General features: G+C 48.0%; 1 protein-coding gene across 2 annotated transcripts in view; it reads right to left on the bottom strand.

Moving 5' to 3' along the window:
* Positions 1-24,404, bottom strand: part of VPS13D (vacuolar protein sorting 13 homolog D) — a 2,230,750-nt gene that overhangs the window by 345,638 nt on the left and 1,860,708 nt on the right. For both annotated transcript variants that reach the window (XM_069240741.1, XM_069240742.1), the window contains one exon: positions 15,997-16,145. In XM_069240741.1, coding sequence (XP_069096842.1) covers positions 15,997-16,145 — 149 coding nt within the window. The remainder of the gene's footprint in view (positions 1-15,996; positions 16,146-24,404) is intronic.

Below are 24,404 nucleotides of genomic sequence, written 5' to 3'. Positions count from 1 at the left end.
TCGGGATGTGGAAGTTGAGACGCTCGTTAAGGCAGACTGGTCTGGCGTCGTGGAGAGCCTTGTGAGCGAGGATCAGGAGTTTAAAGATGATCCTTTTGTTTACGGGGAGGCAGTCGAGGTCTCTGAGGTGGGCTGAGATGTGTTCGTGGCGAGGGAGGTTGAGGATGAGTCGTGCTGAGCCATTCTGAATGCGCTGTAGTTTCCTTTGGAGCTTGGCTGTTGTTCCAGCGTAGAGAGCGTTGCCGTAGTCCCGTCTGCTGCTAACAAGGGTGTGGGTGACCGTTCTTCTGGTTTCAACGGGGATCCATCTGAAGGTCTTGCGAAGCATGCGAAGGGTGTTAAAGCTTGAGGATGTGACGGCACTGACTTGCTGGGTCATAGAGAGCTATGAGTCTAGTATGAAGCTGAGGTTCTGTCCGTGGGTGGTGGGCCTTAGGGCAGATCCCAGGGTGGCAGGCCACCAGGAGTCGTCCCATGCTGATCTGTTGGAGCCGAAGATGAGGATCTCAGTCTTCTCTGAGTTCAGTTTGAGGTGGCTTGCCTCCATCTAGTTGGCGATGGCGCGAAGTCCGGTGTGGAGGTTGGTCTTGGCGGTTGCGGGGTCCTTCGTGAGAGAGAGGATGAGCTGAGTGTCATCGGCGTAGGGGACGATGTTAAGGCCGTGGAATTGGACGATGTTGGCGAGCAGTGCCATGTAGACATTGAAGAGGGTGGGGCTGAGTGAGGATCCCTGGGGAACTCCGCAGATGGTCTTGGTGGAACGGGGGAGGCGGACTCTTTGGGTTCTGCCAGAAAGGAAGGATGTGAACCAGTCCAGTGCTCTTTGGTGGATTCCGCGTCGTGGAGGCGTGTGTGAAGGGTGTGATGAGAGACGTGTCGAAGGCTGCGGGAAGGTCAAGGAGGATGAGGGCATTGGTTTCACCTTTGTTGAGCCTGCTCCTGATGTCGTCGGTGCAAGCGATAAGGGCGGTCTCGGTGCTGTGGTTCTTGCGGAAGTCGGACTGGGAGATGTTGAGTAGGCTGTTGTCCTCCAAGAAGCGAGATAGTTGGTTGTTGACTATCTTCTCAATGACCTTCGCAGGGAAGGGGAATAGGGGGATGGCGTGGTAGTTTTTGAGGTCTTCGGGGTCAGCTTTAGGTTTTTTGAGCAGGGCGTTGGCTTCGGCGTGTTTCCAGCTCTCCGGGTAGATGGCGGTCTCGAAGGAGCTGTTGATGATGGTCCGGAGCTGGGGAGCGATGATTTGGCTGGCCTTATTGAAGACGTGGTGAGGGCAGAGGTCGGCGGGTGAACCGGAGTGGATGGTGCTCATGGTCTTGGTGGTTTCCTCGTCGTTGGTGGGGGTCCGGGCACTCAGGATGTTGGTGTGGTTGGGTACATCGGGGTCGGCCTTGGCAGTGGTGGGGGGGTGGCGGTGCGAAGCTGCCATGGATGTCTGTGATCTTGCAGAGAAAAAAGGTGGCGAGGGAGTCGCAGAGGTCTTGCGAGTGGGGGCTGGGAGGTCGGCAGAGCAGGACTTGGGGTTGGTGAGTTCCTTGATGATGCCCTTTCGGCTCCAGGTCGTCAGGGATAAGGATTGGGTCAATGTTGATTGTGGGCCCAACAGACGTCAAGAGCATCTGCGTCTTAGCCGGCGCCGGGGAATGTTGCATTAGCTCGGCTGAAGTTTGGCTGGATCCAAGAACTGATCTGGAGAGGTCTGTGGAGGCCGCTGGCGCTGAATCCGAGGGGGGCCCACATCGGAGTCACCAGGCCACAAAGGCGCTGCAGGGGGTTCGGTCTGCCCAAAGATGAGGCGCATTGCCCCATAAAATTCTTTTAGCTGGGCAGAAGTGCCTCTGGGTCCTGGAAACCCGGGAAGGTGTGGAGCGGACTCAGAAGTAGGCTCCGCAGACAGAGGCCTCGAGGGTCGACACTCTTCCCGCGTCACATCGGGCGAGCGACAAGGTGAAGTCAAAGAACGTTTGGCTTTTTTCAACTTCTTTTCCTTGTGCCAAAATGTCTTAAAGAATTAGAATGGGACGAGGAGGAGTGGTGATGACTTCACGAGCAGTCTCGAGACCTTACTCTCAGGCGAGTCCGGGAGCAATGTGGAATCGAGCACTGGGGCGCCATGAGCTTCAGGGACTGCTCCCTGAAAGCCTTCGGGTTCATGGCCCAGCACTCGGAGCACAACTTCGGGTCGTGGTCGTGCTCCAGACACTACAAACACACCAGGTGCAGGTCTCTCTCTGACATCAAGCAGTGACAGGCAACACACAGTTTAAAGCCGGTCTTGCAAGACATCCCTTGATGTGACAAATTGGTAAAAAAAAAAAAAAAAAAAAGACAAAAAGGTCACATTTTGTCAAACAAATGACCAGGGTAGCTCTCTCCGGATATGTGTGTGGTGAGGAAAGAAAATAATTGACGTCAGCGCACCGGGGTGGCGCCTTTGTACACCCACAAAGTCATCATGGCGACCACAACGCTGACAGATGCGGAGTCGACCGTCGCCACCTGACGGTCCGCAAGGGTAATGCTCAAAGAAAAATCTCCAGATCCAGTCTGACGCCTAGGGGGAAATTCTAAGGTAAGGAATCTGCAACTGGAAGTCTCATTAGATATAGCAAACAGATGTGTTGGTGTTAATGCTAGAAGCACAATTTCCATGTTAGAATATTTCTTGATGTTCACAGTGGTGATTCACTTTCTTGCTGCTTCACTATTTATATTCTGTGTGGTTACAAGTCATAGCATATGCACTAGATTTTTTTGTTTTTTTTAAACAAACATTTTAAATTGCATATTCTGATTCCCTGTGCTCCTTAAGTGTGTGATTCATTCAGAAAAAGGATTTGGGTTTCCTCTGAAAGTGTCCTTAACTTGTCTCATGGGACTGATTGCTACCAGAAACACATTTATGTAAATAATGCTCGAGGGTTGTGTATTGGTTGTAGCCCAACTGATCTTTTGGTTAGTGTTGAGCCTTAGTGCCAAAGGATTAGGATATTGAATACTGTAATTCTAAAAGGCTCTAGAAAATGGCTTATTACCTTTGGGAAGGAAGTCTGCTTAGAGTTTCCCTGCAACAGTTTTTCCAAAAATATCTTGTCCTCCCACGTCCTGATGCACAGAGGCTCAGGAATTTGGGTGCATAGAGGCTCAGGAATTTTATGACGAGGAGTCATGTCCCTATTGCAGACACTTCATACAGCTGTTGCTGAAGTCTGACAGAAACATCTTTTTGCAGCACCATTTGCAAGGCATACATCCCAGGCCCTTTGCCGAGACTTAATCAATAGTGAAAGCTGAGGAAAACTGTTGGTAAGCTCTGAGAGACAGCTCCAGACTTCTTCAATGAGGCCAGGAAAAAAGGGAACTGATGTTAGAGCACACGACGACAAATGTATCCCATTGATGTCACATGCAAAAGTGGAATCATGGTAAAACAATATCAGCAACAACGACCAATGGCAGCAGACTTTCCAACTCCCTGCTCATTAAGAAATCGTAAAAAGACGCTGGAGCTGGATAGGTGACATCCTCTGCAAGTTTGCATCAAACACCACCAGGCAAGCCCTGACCTGGAACCGTTAAGGGATGAAGAAAAGAGGAAAGCCAAGAAACACCTGGCACCAAAGTCTTGTGGCTGACTGCACAGAAGTGAGTGTAGGAAAATGCCCTCTTTTTGCATGGTTGCCCCCACGTTTTGCCAGCTGTCGGTATGTTTTTACTTTGTTCACTGGGATCCTGCTAACCAGGACCCCAGTGATTGTGCTCCCTCCCCCTAAAGTTGGTTGTTCAGGACTTTGCACACCCCACAATTGGCATACTAGTGCCCCCCTATAAGTCCCTAGTATGTTGTACCCTGGTGCCCCAATGCCCAGGTACCTAGGGCATTGTGGCACCAGGGGTTCCCCATGGGCTGCAGCATGTATTGTGCCACCCATGGGAGCCCATGCAAAATGTGTCAGCAGGCCTGCCATTGTAGCCTTTGTGAAAAGGTGCATGCACCCTCTCACTACAGGCCACTGCACCAGGTCACTGTAAGTCACCCCCATGGTAGGCCCTCCTAACCCAGAGGGCAGGCTGCAGGCACCTGTGTTTGAGGCCACCCCTGCATGAGCAGAGGTGCCCCCATGAACTCCAATTCCGTTTTTCTGGACTTCGTGAGTACGGGGAAGCCATTTTATGCATGTACTGACATAGATCACTACCTGTGTCAGCTACATAATGGTAACTCCAAACCTGGGTACATTTGGTATCATACATGTCAGAATTATACCCCATTACTGTTGCCAGCATTGGTTGTTTGATTCTATGCACTCTGGGGGCTTCTTAGAGGACCCCAGTATTGCACCTACCAGTCTTTCAGGGTTTTCCTGGCAGTCCGCTCTGCTGCCACCACTCAAACAGGTTTCTGCACTCCTGCTGCTTGACCAGCTCAAGCAGAGGGAAGGCAGAACAAAGGATTTCCTTTGGAAGAGGGAGGCAACACAGCATAGGTGTTACATAACTTGGGAGGGGTAGCCTTCCCATGCCACTGGTACACTTTGAAGGGCACAATTGGAGCCCTCCTTGCATATACCTGTTTGCACCAGTCCTGGGACCCCCAGTCCCTGCTCTGGAACAAAACTGGGCAATGGAAAGGGGAGTGACCACCCAGGGGTGGTTCCCAGAGCTTCTCCAGATGGCCACTTGATTCTGCCATCTTGAATCCAAGGTGGGCAGAGGCCCCTGGGAGTATCTGAGTGGCCAGGTCAGGCAGGTGACACCTCCTGATAGATGGTCACCCTGCAAGGTGACCAATTCCCCTTCCTGGTCTAATCAGGGTCTCTTTCCCGGGTGGGTATTCAGACTGGACGTGCAAGATTCCAGCAGGACTCCACTACATCATTTATTTAATCTTCTGGCCACCGGGACTGCAACTGCATCCTCTAGGAACCGATAATCTGCAACGCCAGCGACGACTCCGCTCTGCAACATTGTTTCTACGGTTCCTTCCAGCAACTGCAACATTACCCTGGCTGGTCTTCAGCCTGCACAAGAAACAAGAAGGAATCTCCATTGGAGTGAAGGAGTCACTCCCCTGCATCTGCAGGCACGATCTGCAGGCACCAACAGCAACAACAACTGTCTGCATGGATCCTCTCTCCTCCGGAACTGCGTGGATCCTGCATCATAGGTGGTGGTCTGGAGTGATCCCCTTTGTCCTCTCTACCAGCTGTCCAAATTGAGAGAGGGTAAGCCCTTCTCTCTCCTTGCAGGACAGTACCTCTGAGCACCGCGACTCTTGCAGCTACCAAGGCTTGTTTGTTCCTCCTCCAAGGGATCTTCAGGTTCCGTGTAGCTCCGGCCTCCAGCACTCTTCCCTGCAAAGTACAGACTCCTGCCTGCTGCTTCAGCAACGTGGGACTCCTCTACAAGTGTGCTGAGTGGGCCTCACTGCGACTCCTGTGCATGTTGCCCGTGGGTCGCCGTAGGGGCAGGGCTGCCTCCTCTTCTTGTGCCTCTCCCAGCTGCTCAGGGTCACCTCAGACTCCCCTCCTTGGGCAGAGTCCCCTGGGCTTTGCTGGTCCCCTTCAGCCTTGCAAAACCTTCTTCTCCGACTCTTGCATTTGCCAAGGCTTGTTGGTGTTTTCCCAGTGCCACTGACAGATTACATCACGACCGCTGATGTGGGACACCACTTGCATCACTTCTGGAACTCCTCTTCTGCTCCTGTGCTGCACTGCTGACTTTCTTCATCCACCATCGACCTGGTCCTGTATCCACAGAAGGGTGGGTAGTGGCCCACAGCCGGACACTCCAACCCAAACTGGACTTGGTCCCATTCTTATGCAGGTCCTCATCTCTCAGAATCCGCCTTTGGTTTCTTCTTGGCCAATGTGTAACTGATTTTAATGCAGAGCACTACCCATCATGAGATGGTCAGCTCTGCACAGCTTTTCCTTCCTTCACCCGACGTACCTAATGAAGAGTTGATGCTAGCCTGGAGCTCTTCAGTACGATCAATGGAGAATTACAACACTCTTTTTGGGCCCAGTTGGTGGAGTCTCTCCTCCTATTTGGAAAGGTGAGAGGGAAGAAGAAGGCAGGTAAGGTGATATCTTGACCCACATGAAAAGGTGTTACCACTTTCAGAAGACATGAGGCACAGATTGTCAGAACCAGTTTGTCTTGACAGGATGTCATGTAGGGAGGATGCACAGAAAGTTCATGGAGCTCCTTGACCCTCCTGTTTGAAGTAATGGCCCCCATAAAAGCTGTTTTGATGGACAGAAGACAGAGAGAACCGTTGTGTAGAAGCTTGAAGAGCACACAGATTGAGATACCATGGGGGCATGATGAATGGTGGTGGAGGGAACAGGCGTTGGAGTCCCTTTAGAAAATGAGACACAAAGGGTGACTTCACTAAAGAAGGTTGGTCCAGCCACTGCAAGGAAGCCGAAATGGCTGAAAAGTAGCCTTTAAAAATTCACAAAGCCTTGCTGGGCCAGGGAAAGTATGGACACCAAAACTTGGGATGGGGTGCAGAAAGAGGGCGTCTACATTCTTGGAGGCACACCATGTCACAAATCAGTTCCAACGGCATATGTAGACAGCTTGGATGAGGGAAGCCTGGCTGTCTGAATAACATCACATACTTTGAATGAAAGATCAAAAACTGTCACTCCTCAATCTCCACGCATGAACGGAGAGTGTGCAGGTTTGGATGCAAGACCTTGCCCTGTTGCTGTGACACAAGATTCTCTAGAAGGGGCAGCCTGAATGGAGGACCTATGCTCATGCTAAGGAGTCTAGGATACCAAACTCTCTGTGCCCAATCCAGAGCCACAAGAATGACTTGGGCCCAGTCATTCCTGATGTTCATGAGAACTCTGGGCAGGAGTGTTATCAGCCGGAAGGCATACAGGAGGCCCAAGCTCCACTCATGACAAAAAGCATCTTGAAAATGAGTTGCCTTGGTAATTCCAGCATGAAGAAGTGCTGCTATTGCATGTTCTCTGCAGTGGTGAATAGGTCTAACCAAGGTTCGCCCTATTTTAGTAAGAGACCTTGCACAACCTTCAAATCAAGACAACCTTCATGATTCGCTAGGCATCGATGGCTGAGTTTGTTCGCTCTGGCATTCGGAGATCCAATCAGGTGGAGAACCACCAGGGAAATGCCCTTACATTCCAGCCAGGTCAAGAGTCACAGGACCTCTTGACACAGGGATCAATACCCCACCCACACAGTTTCACAAGGCTTTGGTGCTGTCCGTGAACACCTGCACTAGCCTTTCCTTGTGTGAAGGAAGAAAGGCTTTTAACGTCAGTCAGATCACCCTCACCTCCAACAAGCTGATTTAGAGCTGGTACTCCACTGAAGACCAGAACTCTCTGATCTCCACCTCTCCATGATGGCAGCCCTAACCCATTAGTGACGCATCTGTCACTATAAATAGTTCTGGATAGGGAAGGGAGAGGGGTCTGCCACTGACCCAACTGCAACTCCTCAGCCATCACTGCAGGCTTTTACCGTTCTCTCCGAGATCTGAACCAGGTGAGAGAGATTCCCCTGGTCCTACGCCCACTGGGACTTCAGCTCTCACCGCGTAGCCTGCATATGCCAAGGGGCATGCCAAGGGGCATAATGCAAAACACCATGAGGTCCAGCAGCCCCAATGAAATCAAGGATAGAGGCTGAAACATTAAAATCATAGCCTGAATATCCTGGACTCGCCGTTCAGGAGGATAAGCCTGAAAGTATACTGTGTCCAGCCCAGCTCAGATGAAAGTGAGCCTCTGATAGCGAGTGCAGGAGGTCCGTCAGAGTCTGGAGGTGGGAGATGACTGTGAGGTAGGAGTTCGCCTCTATGAGCCAGTCGGGGGTGGGGGCAAAGACTGGAACCCACAACCTCTGCAGATGTATTGCAATCACCACCATCACCTTGGTGAGCATCTGAGGGGTGTCTGTAAGGCCAAATGGGAGGACAGGAATATGAAAGTGCTTATGGCTTACCTTGAACTACAGGTAACACCTATGGACAGGCAGGACGGGGATATAAAAGTGGGCATCCAGCAAGTCTAAAGCTACCATCCAGGCTCCTGGGTTGAGGGCAGAGACCTCCATTCCCTTTTTGGCACCAGTAGTGGAAATAGCATCCACATCCTACTTCTGATGCCGACACCCTCTCCATAACTCTTTTGGCCAAGAGAGCAGGGAGAGTTGTGGTCTTTAGCCATCCAGGCATAAGAAGGTGGCATGGATGGAGAGGTTTCCAGAAAGGGCATGGAGTAACCTGTTTGATGAGCTGTAGTACTCACTTGTCTGATGTTACAGACTGCCCTTGGGGCAGGTGAATGGTGGATCCTGCTGGCCCACTGGGTGCCCATGGTGGTATGAGGGCAATCAAAATGGGTTTGGATGCTGCAGATGCCCAGTGAGTGGTGAACTTGGTCGAACTCTGACTTCCCACATTTGCTGGGTGAACAGTGTTCACGGCCATAAACAAGCTGAAAAGCCTGTTGGCCTTGCTGGCTGGGTGGGAAAGGACACAGTTGGCAGCCCCTACTGTAGCCATGGATAGGGCCAAAGGCAGAGTGGGGTTAGCAGTGGGTCATGGAGAGGCCCAAGTACATGGCAGTAGCCCAGCTTTCTTTAAAGCGCTCCAGTGAAGAATCAGCCTTTTCACCAAAGAGTTTGGAGCCAATGAAGGACATGTCCATAAAGGAAGCATGGCTATCCCCCAAAAAGACATTGGGCCTCATTATGACCGTGGCAGCCGGCGGTAAGCTGGCGGTAACACTGCCAACAGGCGGGTGGTGTTCCGCCAGCTATTATGACCGTGGCGCAATAGCCATGGCCACACCACCGGCCCCTCCACTATACTGCCAGGCTTTCCCCTGGCGGTCATAATCCCCAGGGCAGCAGTGCAAGCACCGCTGCCCTGGGGATTATGAGTCTGCGACCGCCAGCCTGGCCATGGTGGTAAACACCGCCATGGAAAGGTTGGTAGTAAGGGGGACTTGGGGTGCCCCTGGGGGTCCCTGCACTGCCCATGCACTTGGCATGGGCAGTGCAGGGGCCCCCAGGCATAGCCCCATCGCGAATTTCACTGCCCGAATTTCGGGCAGTGAAATGCACGACGGGTGCTACTGCACTAGCTGCACACCAGCGTTCCCGCCGGCTCTATTACGAGCTGGCATCAATGTTGATGTGACTTTTCCGCTGGCCCAGTGGAAAAGTCGAAATAGGGATCCAGAAATACCACCAGCACTGGGGGTATTCTGGCGTCCGCTGCAGCGGAGGTTGTAATGAGGGCCATTGTGTCTTAACCAATGGTGCTGTCTTAGTGCCACCGATGACACAAAAGCTCTGCCTAGTGAGTCAGCCGCGTCCAGTCTACAGCGAATAGTGAACTTTGCAGGATCACTGCCATTTGTAGTTGTCTGTGACAGTATAGCTCTGGCCTCCTCCAAGACTATAAGAAGCACTTTCACAAATGAATCCAAAACTGTATGAGTGTATTGATCAAAAAGGCACGCAGTGTACACGGACGCAGTGCTAGGCTGGTGCAGAAAACATCCTCTTGTCAAAGGAATCCAGCATTTTGGATTCCTTATTTGTTAGAGCCATACATAACACACCAGAGTTGACTTCTGAGATGGAGTCTTGGACCACCAAGCTCTCCAGGCTAAGGTGCCGGGTGAGGAAACCGGGGTCCCCAGGAGCAGGGTGATGGCAGGCCTGTTCACAGGAGCCCATGTGCAGGTCTTGGACCAGGACGCAAGTAGGACATCCATAAGGGCTTCATTAAACGGGAGGAGAGGTTCCGACAGGCAACTCCCAGCTGAAGCATCTTTGTAAAGATGTTCATCTTGACAGCCACTGATGGCAGCTAAAGGTCCAGGACCTCTGCTGCCCTGTGCACCACCACTGCTAACGAGGTCCCTTTCTCTGTGGTCAAGATGGCAGGAGAGCCCAAAGCCATTGCCTGTTGAGGTGTTCAACTACTGGCATTTGCCAGTTCCTCATACCAGTTGTCCTTTAGCTCATCTAGAGGTAATCATAAGGGTCCTGAGACCTCTCAGAATCATCTCCCTCTCCATGCCTATCACAGTAAAAAGGAACTGGCTCCAACTCGGAGGGTATGTTTCCGGACGCTGCCAGAGATTAACCACGTCTATACGGTTCTATATTGGAGTTGGGCAAGACTATGGGGTAGGTGCTGCCGCGGGGTGATGGGAACGATAGCAAGGGAGCAGCCTCAATGGAAGGTTGCAGTCTCACAGCCAGAGCTGCTCCTGATCTAACACTAGATTCAAGGGGCCTGAATCCTGCTGAGGGCGCACCCACTCACGGGAATCCAGTGGGTTCTCCCTCTGAACCCATGGGGCCATAAGGCACTCCAGCGGGATTGAGCCGACCAAATATGAGATGCATGGTCTCATAACTCTGAGTTGGGCGGGAGTCACACTAGCTCCAGGAAACTCTGAGGCATGGATCGGACCCAGGACAGGGTGACGGATCCCTGCCCCATCCTAAAATTTGGCTTGGCACAGTAAAGTCAAAGAGCATTTTGAGGGACTTACCGGATGACTGACTGAAATGACCAACTTCAAGAGCGGCTCTGCAAGCAGTTCCAGGACCTTCCAAACAACCAGTATCTTGATTGCTGTGGGGTTACCTGACGGGTGGCAAGTAGCTTCAAGGAGTGCGCATGCAACGCCTTTGTGTGCCTGGCACTGCAGTCTTCGCAGGCTTTACAGATGGGGTCCCACTCCAAGCACCACAGGCAAACCAGTTGTGGATCTGTCACAGACAGAGGTCTGTGAGAGACACCACAAAGTTTGAAACCCGCTAGTTTCTTAGGAGACACCACTAGCACAGCAGGAGATAAAGTCTCAGAAAAACCATCAACAAAACATGGAAAAAATTAAACCAAAAAGTAACTGAACGAAGCTTTCTCTAGATCGCCGCTGACTGTTGCGGAAAGCAAAGAACTGATGTCAGTGCGCTGGGGTGGCGCCTAAATAGGCATAGCACATGCACTTTCTGCATGGATGACGCCAACGTGGAGCGAACGATGCCACCTACACACCTGCGCAGAGGTACTGCTTGAAAAGTTTCCAGATCCAGAGTGAGGCCTGGGGATAACTCTAAGGTAAGGCATCTGCGGCTAGAAGCCTCTATCACATTTTGAAACCTATAAAGACGCAAGAGGTTTTATAGGTTCTAAGTGAGAAATAGACAAACATAAAATGGACTGATGAGGCACTTCACTGGCCCAAACACCATGTGCCAACTTCCAAGAGGTACCTAGGTTATGAAGGGATAAGTCAGTTTGCATTCTTGAGTAAGCAGAGATATGGACACAACGATCAGATCAGAGAAAAGAAAAATTAAGCACAAAGTAATTCATGCCCTAGTGTCTATCCCCTCCTCTAGGCACAACTATAGACAAAATCTGAGGATTCAGGTACTGCAAATTGGAATGAGATAGATTCTTTATGGCTGTTCCAGCACAACAGGGTTACTTGGTGAAGGGATTACAAGCAAAAATACACAACCAAGGTGTGAGGTCATGGGGTGCATTATATGGTGTTATTGTGCAGCCTCAGCATGTAAGTCTTACCAACCCCTTCAAGACTAGTAGGTTTCACTTGTGAAACCCTTACATCAGCCCTGGGGGGCTGTGGCATTGAGCAGTCCGGCTTTGTAGGAAAGAGCCCCTTTTTGTCATGGTCACCCCCCCACACACACTTTTTGCCTGCTATTCGGTGCAATTTTGACTGAAAGTGTATTGGGTTCCTGCCAAGTGCCAGATCTCTTTCCCGAACACTGCAATTGTTACTCAATTGGCAAAAACGTTGGCCCCCTGTAAGTCCCAAGTAAACGGTACCCCTGGTACCTAGGGTATGGGTACCAAAGAGGGTCTCCCAAGGGCTGCAGCATGTATTGTGCCATCCTCAGGGACCACACACCCACTACCTGCAGACTGCCATTGCAGGTTGCATGTCTTTGTGGAGCTAAAAGTGAAAACACAACATGACACAGCCTGTGTGCCATGTCCCCTAACACTGCATGCAATATATGTAAGTCACCCCTACAGCCCTAAGGCAGGGTGCATTATATTACATGTAAGGACATATCTGCATGAGCAGATATGCCTGTGCTATGTCTTTGTAGATTGTTAGACATAGTGAGTGAACAGGGAAGCCATTTTTTAAGTATATATTCTGGACACTAGTCAATACGTGTTCCCCAGCTACATGATGGCTTCACTGAAAATAGGGATGGTTGGTATCAACCATCACATATTAATAAGCCCTCACTGGTGCCAGTGATGTATTTATTAATACATGCACCCAGAAGGCAAATGAGAGGTGCCCCCTGAAAACCTACCATCTACCTATGTGCAGATTGACCAATTTTAGCCAGCCTGCCACCACCAGACACAAGTCTGACCCCCCCCCCTCCCTCCTCGAAAGGGTGAGAGCATTTGTTGTCAGTTCAGTCATAAACCAAACCTGCTCTGGGAGAGGTGTGCACGCAGCCCACCCAACAGGATGACCTGCGACTCTACATTCCATGGCTGGGGACTTCAGAGAAGCCCACCGGCCTTGGTATGCAGATCTCGCTTCACTCACAGGAGAAATGTTGACACCCCCTCCCCACCAGCCCATTTGGCATTAGGACAGGTGGGAAATTTAGTAGGCAGAGAGGTATGTCCATCCCTTAGGTCAGTCCCACACCTAAGGCCCTGGCACCAGGAAAGCAGATTCCTGCTGATGTACTAAAAAGGAGGACAACCAATAGCTGCAAAAGCAAAGCCAGAGGAAGAAGCATCTGACTTAGCCCCAGCCCTGCGGCCTGTCTGCTGTCCCAGCTGATTTGCGGCAAAGTTGACTTGTCCTGAAAGCTGTTGTGCCTACAAAAGCCTTGGAGGCCTGCCTGCCTTCAACAAAGACCCAGAAACTCTGGTGGAGCAGCAGAGCTGCTTCCCTGCATCATGCAGGAACCCCAAGACAACTGCGAGGACTCGGGACAACAGAAAACCCAACACCGGAATACCCCTCTGCACCCGTACCGCACTCCCCAATTTGAAGTGGGCCAATGGTGCCAGCCGGTTCCCCAGCCCTCCAGAGACAAAGCCCACCTTGGACTTTTCCCCTGTGGACCCACCGACGCAGCATGCAACCTCTGTACGCAGGCCCCAACAACTGCAAGTGCTCCGGTAAAGAAAATCCAGCCGCCTCAGGACACCTCTGCACCTGTCACCCTGATCCGGGGAGAAGACTGAAGGTATCCCCTTGCCCCTGGACATCTCAAGATTGGAGCCCACTTGTTGATTCTTTCCGAGTGGACCTCCAGTCCTCACCTGCAGTAGCTCTTCAACCAGACCGATCCTCATAGAGTAACAATGGGCACCTGACTCTGTACTACAGCTCTGCACCCAGCTGACCCAGTGCCGCCCGTTGTGACCTGTTGGTGTGTCTTGACCCTTGCCCATTACTTACCTTAAGTCCAGGAGATTGGTTCTGTAAGTCGGAGATTGGTTTCCGTAAGTCGCTGCACTATACCTGTATGCAGTACTTGTTTTATTCTCCATAGGATAATTTGGCAACTTTTAGAAATTGCACTGTCATCTTTTAGAAACTGTTAAGGATTTTTTCTTGCAAAATGTACTTGTACTCGTATTGATTCTGGTGCCAACACGTATATAAAGATAACTGTTATTTTTGTAAATTGGTGAGGATCTCCTTCTTGAGTCGTGTGTCTCATTTGTTGACTGTGTGGGTATTTGCAGATGTCTAACACTCCTCTCTGATAAGCCTAAGGTTGCTCGACCACACTGCCCCCTAAAAAGAGCACCTTGGATTGCTACAGCAAGCCCCTGTCCACTAGTAAGGGAGCCCCTGGACACTCTGCACGATATGTCTCATTGTGAAATAGCATATAAAGAGTGAGCTTCCTACAGGCTTACACATAGGAACAAATGTTAAGCACTTAAACAGCACCAAAAGAATTGGAAAACAAATACAAGAGACACTCGAGAAATCCAACACCAATTTATAAAAAAATAAATTGTATTTTTATGTATTTTCAGACACCCTAATGAAAAAGATCCACTGGAAAGTTCTGGAGATACAGAATTTACAAGGCACAGAAAATATGCACTTTTTACATAATCAGAAACAAGCATTAGCAAATTCAACAAATTTGACACAAACGTTTTTCGAGAAAAACATAAGTATGTATCAATGCGGTTACTTTCAGTTACTTTAGGCAACCAACTCTGGCACAGAACCTGTCAGGGGGACCAAGAAGGCCCTCAGAAGCATTTACCTTGGAGAAAGAAGCTGTACTCAGTCAGTTACAGACACTTTAATCTCCTTACAAAAGGTTCCCATGAAAGTGGTCCTGATGCAAGGGATACAGGATGCTGAAGATGCTCAGGGATGCTGTGGATGTGATGCAGTCAATGGGGGCCTCAGTCCACAAACTTGATGAGGAGGTCCTGGCCACAGGGGTGGAATTCACTTGAAGTCCTCTCCATTTTGGCAAATCGTCCAGCTGCCCCTAGGCTACTAGTTGCCCAGTATCGCAGTCACAGTGGAATTCTTCCTTGGATGATAACTCGCCTTCTAGGTGACCGTGCTGCACTTTGATGACTCTTCCGGGTCCAGCAGATTCATGTGTAACTTTGAGCATCGGGTCCTGGTCTCTTATGCTGCACGGTGGCAAGTTGTGGCGATGTGAATATCTAGGCTACCAACTTGCCCCAATAGGTTTCTTCAGCTGTAGTGGCCCTTGCTGCGAACAGGAGGTCAGCAGACTAACCCTTGGAGTTTTTTTTTTCGGTTATGGTATACTGATGACTTCTCCACAAGCAGAACACAGCAGGATCAGTCCCTTCTCCTTTGCTAGCCAACAGAATCACCCAGTGCCGTCCACTCTGATGCAGCCTCTCTTCGCTGGGTTCTTGGTGCAGCCCTTCTTTGGTCCTCTTCTCTGGTCCAATGGGATCAGAGTTCTGGATGCCAGGGGTGCTGTCTGTATGCCCAGGAAATGCCCTGAGGGTGAACTCCGTCAGTAGCCAATGGGCTACTAGCTTCCCTCCTTGCTGATGACAACTTCCTGTGTAGTGTGGCATCTAGCTATCACAACATTCTTCATTGTGCCCACTCTCAAGACGGCACAACCCCTCTCTTGGTTTGCAAAACCCCTTAGCCCAACCCAGAGGTGAAGTTACCAAGGCAGCTATAACCTCCCACCCACAAAAATGGTTTGACAACTGGTTTCCCCTCTCATTCCTGAGTATCAGCCTGTCTACATAAACAACAGGACAGCCTCTCTCACAAGTGTTCATCATCTGCCTTTCAAAGACATCTTCTCCTTTGAAGCTCGCCTTTTGGGCCAACACCTGTGGGGCTTCCTGCCAGGGAGAGGTAGCACCCCTCTACCCCCCACGAGGGCAGAAAGCTGCCTAAAGGAAAACCCTGTGTGCAACCCTGGACAGGAACAAGTGCAGGTTTTTACTACTGGAACATACAAAAGTACATGTTCCACTGTGTAATACACAGAACCGTGCCTTAGGGCTCATTAGGACTGGCTGATTTACCTTACATATATTGAATAGGGAAGAATAAGCTTTGCCATTGCTGAGTTAGCAGTTTAAAATTGAACTTCCACTCTGCAGTGGCAGACTGGGAGCCATGTTTTACCTTTGTCAAACCCAGGGTAGCAAAAATAGTGCTGCAATCCCTTGGGTGACACTACAATTTACAGGTCCTGGGCACATGGGTACCACATACTAGGGGCTTACAACTAAGTTAGCTTATACTAAGTGGTTGTAAGCTAATAAAACATACACAGTTTTAGTGTCAGGGCACAGGCACTGAGGTCTGGTTGGCAGGCCTCAGTGCACTTTCATAGTTGAAAAACCAGCAGCATCAGTCCTAAATGTTGAGATTGACCATACAAAAAGAGGCAATTTCTTACACAAGATATATGCTTTCACTTACCTTGAGGTCTAAAGGTAATTTGTTGGAGGTAAAAACGCTCAACTTTATTTGTGGTATATTGATTTTCAGATTTTCAAAGTAGTACCGCTTTGCAGTCCCAACCTGCTCATTACACTTTTCATTTAGATTTTCATCCAACTTTTCAACTTCTGTCAAAAACAAAAAATTTACATCAGAGGGATGCAATGACAAATATGGCTAGAAAAACCGTTTTTCTAACGTTTAACTTTAAATGTATGTATTGAAGGCTTTGTTTTCAAAAGAACAAGTTACTTACCTTCAGTAACGCATTATCTAGTCGCAGATTCCTTACGTTAGAATCTTCCCCAGACGCAAGCCTGGATCTGGAAACTTTTCCATAGTACATCAACTGGTTGGTAGTGGGCATTGCGCCACTTCGTATCAACGTCTTCCACCGGATGTGACGTCAGTGGTCATCCTTGCTGCTGTCAGTTTCTTCTGTGACTATTTTCCATGGTCAAAACGTGAAGCCACATATAGAAACTGCCTATTGAAACACTGTGCTTTGAACAAAAGACACTCTTGTGTCAAATAATCACTGAATACTTAGTTGTAGGTGTATTTCCATAATGAAACCTTTGGAGACAAAAGAGGAACTCAGTTCGCAGAATGGGGAGGCTCGTTAAGGAATCTGCGGCTAGATCCAGTCTTTACCAGATAATGTGTTACCAAAGGTAAGTAATTTGTTCAACTGATAGGGACATCTAGCCGCAGATTCCTTACTTTAGAATCAGATACCAAAGCAAAGAACCAGAGGAGGGACTGCAATCAGAAACCTTTGAAAAAGTCTAGAAGCATTACAAAACGGGTCTAGAACAAGAGAAAAAGACCAGATAATCATAATAATTAAAAAGAATAAAGTTATACTCTACGACATCAAACATTGTGGAAGCAACCACAGGTAAAGAAAACCACAAAACATGAGCACATGGAAATAACCTCATCCAGGTTAGCATGTCAGTTGTGTGTCATAAGCGACCTAACAACATTGAAAGTGTTTTATCCTGGTCTAGTACTGGAGGAATAGTTTATGCACTTGTATTAATACCTATGAGCGAGAACATCCTCGTTAGTAAAATAACTGTGTAAAAGACCACAGTAATAAAAAGTTATGAACAAGGGTATAGATCACTCATGATCATTACCATTAAAATTATTTTCTTAGAAAAACAGCAGTCTGGTGTGATGCAAAAAGACTGGCAGTCTTAAAATGAAGGTGAGCCCTAACATATTTCATGACTAAAGACCCCATGGAGGAACCACTAATGAGTCAAACAATCAAAAACATGGGAAAAATAAAATCCAAGTTAATATGACCAATCAGTGTTAGAGGCCAACTAATAAAAGCTATTTGCTCCCTTAACAGGATGTGAACGCATGCACAAACACCCATCAGTACTGTGGAAAGGACCACAGTAATTCCACCATAAAGACAAAGAAAACATGTCTAAGAAACACTACCCATGACGGTAGGACAGTATTACCAAAGAAGGTAGTGAAGATAAATCTATTTGAGACTAAGACTGCATGGTGTAGCCTGTTGGAACAAAGAGCAGAATAACATGCCATTGATCAGAACCTCTTACAATGTAAAGGTATATCCCAACCAGACATACATTATAAGACACACATAAAATGTTTATCTCTTGCAGCGAAAACATACAATGGACCTTGTTAAAAAGAAGTTGAGGACAATAATAAAAAATAATAATTTGACATATAATTATACTTTATGCCCAAGAAAAGTAGCAGATGTAATAAAAAACATCTTCAAGATATTCTCAACATATATTTCAATTGACATAGGAGTGAAACAAATGCCTATGTAGTACCAATGAGATATATATCTATATATATATACATATAATGTTGATTTTGATTAAATATGCAAAACAAAGTGTAGAAGAACTTATAAAAAACATCCAAATAATTGAGGAGAAATTATCAAGATGTGCTCGAAAGGATGAATGATGAATGTGAAAAATTGAGGAAAAAATTGAGTTAAAGTTAAAGAAACATGAAAAAGACATTGAAACTAGAAAACAGCATAAATTTATTAGAAATGAACAAGACTATTAAAATGGCACAGTAAATACTTTTGAGAGACGGTTCGAATGCCTTGAAAAACAGTACCCAGCAGGATCCAAGATTAAGTTCCCCATGACATCAGAAATCATCAGTGAATCTAATACGGATTTCAGTGAAAAAGAAAATATCAGTGATGAATAAACAAAAATTATGAGATTGGAAGAAATGCAACTAATGTACTTGGACCAGCAAACATCAAAAATCAGGGACAGAGGATGCAATATGGACGGAGGCCATACAGCATCAAAAGGGTCCGGAGTAATAGAAAAAGATGTAGGAGAGAGCGTGGGAAAAAGAGCATATCCTCTACGCAACAGACAGAAGAAGTAGAACCATCTAAGATGGAGAATAATTTGGTGGTCAATCTAGCTGATCTCCCATTGACAAACATGGAACTTATGGTACTTAATAAAGCATTATTTTTCTGCCCTCAACAACATCCTGACATGGTACAAAAAAATGTTTATGTCCACAAATTTATAAGAAAAGTGAAACTTAATACTTTGCCAATACAACAGATAAAGGTTCTAGTAAAACATCAGCCAGTGCCGACTCAGAATGTCAATTAAATATAGAAGAAAAAAGTGCCATAAAAACAATGTTTCACCTCATGTATAACGTATAACCTAGATAATGCCTAACTATCAGAATCACAAATAATGAATCATCTAGGGTTTGATACTAAAGATCATGAATATAGTACACTAAAGCCCAAGTCCAACTGCTGTCCAGTTTTACCACCTGGTAATAAAGTGGATGTCTTTCATGAGACTGTTTTGTGGGATCTGGACAGGATGCCTAACAAATACAATGGGAACACCAAAGAAAACTTGACGAAACAAGAAAGAGAGGCTCTAACCAACCTTATGTCTAACAATTCAATCATATTTAAACCATCTGAGAAGGGTGGGAATATTGTTATTCAAAACAAATCAGATTTTCTAGATGAAGATCACAGAAAACGTAAGGACATGAAAAAATATAACAGACTATCAAACAATCCCATTAAGGTGGTCACGGATAATCTGATCAAGAAACTTAAAGAATGACATAAACTACAACTACTGAATGAGGAGGAACCACAATTTCTTACTGTTACACACCCAGTGATGCCAACCATTTAATTTTTGCCAAAGATTCATAAAGCGCTACATAAGCCTCCTGGTTTGCCCATTGTATCAGGTTGTGAATCAGTCTTCGAAAACCCGTCGAAATATGTTGATTATTAAATTTTTCCAATGGTCCAAACATTATCATCCTATATTAAAGATTCTGGCGATTTTTTGAGACAGATCTCTGACATTGAATGGCAAGAGGATTTCATGCTGGTCACAATTGATGTGGTGTCTTTGTATACATCTATCAAACGTGCCATTGGCCTGACTGCTGTCAAGTATTTCTTGAGACAGAGAAAACTAAGAGTCCAAGCATTTCTCCCAGCTACGCTAATCTGACAATGGGCCAAAGGGAGAGGGAAATCCCATGGCAAGAAAAATATAATGAGTTTCTGTTCAACATCATAATTTGGCTGAGGTACATTGACACCTTACTTCTAATTTGGAAGGGTACAAAAGTTCTCTTTTTTGCATAGTTTGAGGAGATCAACTAAAATGATTGTGGTGTAAGATTCAAATATGATACAAGCAAAGAATAGATTGACTTCTTAGATATCCGAGTGTTTGTACATGATAATAAACTTGAAACAACACTATATAGAAAGCCAACGGATACAAATGGTGTCCTACATGGCTCAAGTTTTCACCCTAGAGCTCCAATTAAGAACATTCCAAATGGTGAATTCATTCGTACCAAAAGGAATTGCTCCTTAGCAACTGATGTTGATCTTCAATTTTAAAAAGTTAAGAAAAGATTCTACAAGCAAGGCTATCCAGCAAGGTTTATTTAACAGGGAGCAGTCAGAGCCACCAGCCTATCATGTACAGACATTCTGATGGATAAATCTTCAGTGACGCCTGATAGTTCAGATATTGTAAGGATGGTAATAACTTACAGTAAGGAGAGCAATGACATCAAACAAATCTTTCGGAGAAACTGGCATATTCTCATGAGTGATGGAGATATCTCAAAGATGATAGGGCCTAGATGACAGATTACATTCTGAAAGGCTTCCTCACAAAGATAAACTGGTCAGAAGTCATTTTGCAGGCAGGCAGTCTACCGCATGGCTAGGGACACAGAATAAAGGATTTATCAAGTGCCTCAATTGCAACACTTTCAAGATTGGAAAAAATGTTAAACATATCAGTGATCCTAGAGGCAAACAGATAAAGACAGAGCAAAGGATTACATTCGGGACTACTCATGTGGTCTATGTTATCGAATGTAAATGTGGTCTAAAGTATATTGGAAGTACAACCCGTCCATTAAAGAAACGCATATTGGAACACATACGTGCAGTGCAACACAGAGATGAAAGCTACGCTGTTGCCAAATATTTAACGGTATCACACTGTGGAGATTGGAAATCCCTCCGATATTAACGTTTGGCACATGTACCTTTGAATGAACAAGGTGGGGATCAGACTCTACTACTACGAAGACTGGAAAGTAGGTATATCATTAGATTACGGACTAAGATTACAGAACGTCATATTCATCTGTAATAGCTATATGATTGACACCATGAACTATTGGTAGGTGATGATACAATGTCTATATACATTTACAATGACATTAAATGGGCTATGAGATCAATGGAACTAAAAAGGTAAGATGGCACTTAGGTGGTCATTATGACATTGGCGGTAAAAGCCGCTTACCGCTGTGCAGAAGACCGCCACCACACCGCCGCGGGCGTGGAATTCCGCCACAGCTATTATGACCCACAGTTCGGAATCTGCCAAAATTCAGACACCCACACAAGTCCGTCACACCAAAGGTCGGTGATAAACTGGCGATAACAAAACCTCCACCATCACGCCAACAGAAATACGCCCACACTATCACGACCCACGAATCCACGCAGCGGTTTTTCAACCGCGGCATTCCATTGGCGGTACACACCGCCGCGCTCAAAATACACACACATTTACAAAACACAGCCACATTGGACAATTCCAAGTACACACACCTGATACACATACACACACCACTCCCACACACTCAATACAATATAAAACACACACCCACATCACCCACAAACCCTTACGACAACAAATCAAGAACGAAAGCCAGAGAGAGACACCACCAGCAACAACACTAGCATCCACAGGCACACAACACCATCACCCACATAACTTCCACGCACCTCACACAACACCCCACTACATATCAGCACATTTATCACCCCACACATCACCCACACCACCCCATGGCACAGCAAAGACACCCCAGGTTCCAGGAGGAGGAGCTCAGGGTCATGGTGGAGGAAATAGTCCGGGTAGAGCCACAGCTATTCGGATCACAGGTGCAGCACACCTCCATTGCAAGGAACATGGAGCTATGGTGAAGAATAGTGGACAGGGTCAACGCAGTGGGACAGCACCCAAGAAATCGGGAGGACATCAGGAAGAGGTGGAACGACCTACGGGGGAAGGTGCGTTCCGTGGTCTCAAGACACCACCTGGCGGTTCAGCGGACTGGCGACGGACCCCCACCTCCTCCCCCACAACTAACAACATGGGAGGAGCAGGTTTTGGCGATTCTGCATCCTGATGGCCTCGCAGGAGTAGGTGGAGGAATGGACTCTGGTAAGTCAAAGCTTTACTATTACATCCCCCACCCTACTTGCATGCTATCACATACCCCCACCCTCACCCTCACCCCCATCACTCCTACTCCTTACAAATGTCCCAACATCACAAACCACACATCCCAACACCAAGCCCTGCATGCAACACCAAAGCATGGACACCCATCACTAAAGCATGCCCACTGCACATACCCATACACCCCCCTAAATCACCATCACACAAGGTCCCACACAGGAATGCTAGCACTGGGGTACACGGTCACCCACCCATTGCACACCTTGACACACACAGATGCAATATTCATGCCTTTATACCCCTGTAGGACCTCTACCCAACGTCACCGGACAGGAGGGTCCACACATGTCCACACCACCAACAGAAGAGGCCCACAGTGATGACAGCACCTCTGTCCAACTGGATCTAGATGACCAGCCCGGCCCATCGGGGACCTCAGGACAGTCGGTTCCCCACACCCAGTCACAGGCCACTACAGAGCTTCTGGAAACACCAGCACAGCACCCACCCAGCGGGCCCATACCTCCGTCCCCAGGACACGTCAATCAGCAGTGTGTCCACCCCTACAGGGAACCCAGGCTAACCCACCACCCCAACAACAACAGGGACCTGGGGGCAGTGGTAGTGGGCACACGGTCCAGGGGATCGAGGCCCAGGAACACAGGGGAACTGGGAGGGCTGCTGTGCGACAGGGGGCGGAAAGGCCCAGGGAACCCACTCTCCACGAGGCCCTCTCCTCCATCATGGGAGCCTACCCTCACCCCCAGGAGACGATCGCAACGGTACTGGCCAAGTTTCAGGAGACCCAGAGCCTGCAGGAGGAACAGTATATGGGCTTCAGGGAGAAACTCAGAACCATCAATTCCACCCTGGGCACCATAGTAGGGGTGCTGAAGGAAGTACTCAACACCAGGAGGGACACTGTGGCACTACAAGGGGCTCCTGACACTAGCCTGGACGATGAACTGCCCACTACCTCTGCCGGCGCTAGTGGACAAGAGGCACCACCACAGGACTACCACACCAGCACCCCACCCCCTGCAGAGGGAGAACCACCTCGCAAACGGTCCCTGAGATCCAGGAACAAGACAGAGAACGATGCAAAGACCCCCACCAAGAAATGAGACCACCCTGATTGTCATCCTACTGTCCCACTTTGTCACCCTGTCCATACTTAAACTGCCCCAGCTCCACTTCCTATGCCCATATGGGCAATGCACCTGTGAGACTAATAGACTGGACTCTGCCATGGACATTCCTCCGCCATCACCCCTCACCATTTTGCTAAGCCCTCCAACTTTGAGCACTAAAATAAACACCCTTAAAGCACAAAACAATCTGGAGTCAGTCTGTAATTTCGGAATACTGTATTAGTAATAACTGTGGCAAAAAGCTCTTTCATTTGTAACGTCAACATACCTATGTCACACAGCTCTAGTCCATAAGGAATCAAAGCAGATGTCACACTGTGGGACCCGGATCTGTGAAATCGTAAGGGAAAGGGAAAGTGACAACTCAGTGACCATACACTGGGTGAAAAAGACAGACAGTAGAGAGGCAGTAGTGTTTAAGTACATGTACTAGGCAGGTTTGTATCCTTACCTGTGTTTCACTGGAAATATTGCTGGATCACTGAGTCCCTGTTGTCCATGTCTTCTTCCTCTGCTTCCTCGTCTTCACTGTCCACAGGCTCCACAGCTGCAACAACACTGCCATCTGGACCATCCTCCTGCAGAAAGGGCACCTGTCGTCGCAAAGCCAAGTTGTGAAGCATACAGCAGGCCATGATGATCTGGCACACCTTCTTTCTTGAGTAGAATAGGGATCCACCTGTCATATGGTGGCACCTGAACCTCGCCTTCAGGAGGCCGAAGGTCCGCTCGATCACCCTCCTAGTTCGCCCATGGGCCTCATTGTAGCGTTCCTCTGCCCTTGTTCTGGGATTCCTCACTGGGGTCAGTAGCCATGACAGGTTGGGGTAACCAGAGTCACCTGCAAATGGCGAGGGACAACTGTTAGACACACACTAACCTGGAGGGATATCCCCAGACAACCATTCCCACTGACTTGCTTCCAGGTGCTCACCTAATAGCCACACACGGAGCCTCTGGAGTTGACCCATCACATAAGGGATGCTGCTATTCCGCAGGATGTAAGCGTCATGCACTGAGCCAGGGAACATGGCATTCACATGGGAGACGTACTGGTCTGCCAAACATACCATCTGTACATTCATCGAATAATAACTCTTCCGGTTTCTATACACCTGTTCACTCCTGTGGGAACCAAAGCCACATGGATCCCATCAATGGCACCTATGATGTTGGGGATATGTCTCAGGGCATAGAAATCACCTTTCACTGTAGGCAAATCCTCCACCTGAGGGAAAACGATGTAGCTCTGCATGTGTTTCCGCAGGGCAGACAACACTCTGGACAACACGTTGGAAAACATAGGCTGGGACATCTGGGTCATCCCTGATGCTATGGCCACTGTTGTCTGAAAGGAACCACTTGCAAGGAAATGGAGCACTGACAGCACCTCCACTTGAGGGGGGATTCCTGTGGGATG

This window comes from Pleurodeles waltl, chromosome 6 (genome assembly GCF_031143425.1).
Source record: "Pleurodeles waltl isolate 20211129_DDA chromosome 6, aPleWal1.hap1.20221129, whole genome shotgun sequence".
NCBI classification, from domain to species: Eukaryota; Metazoa; Chordata; class Amphibia; order Caudata; family Salamandridae; genus Pleurodeles; species Pleurodeles waltl.
This window is presented reverse-complemented; position numbering and strand designations above follow the sequence as displayed.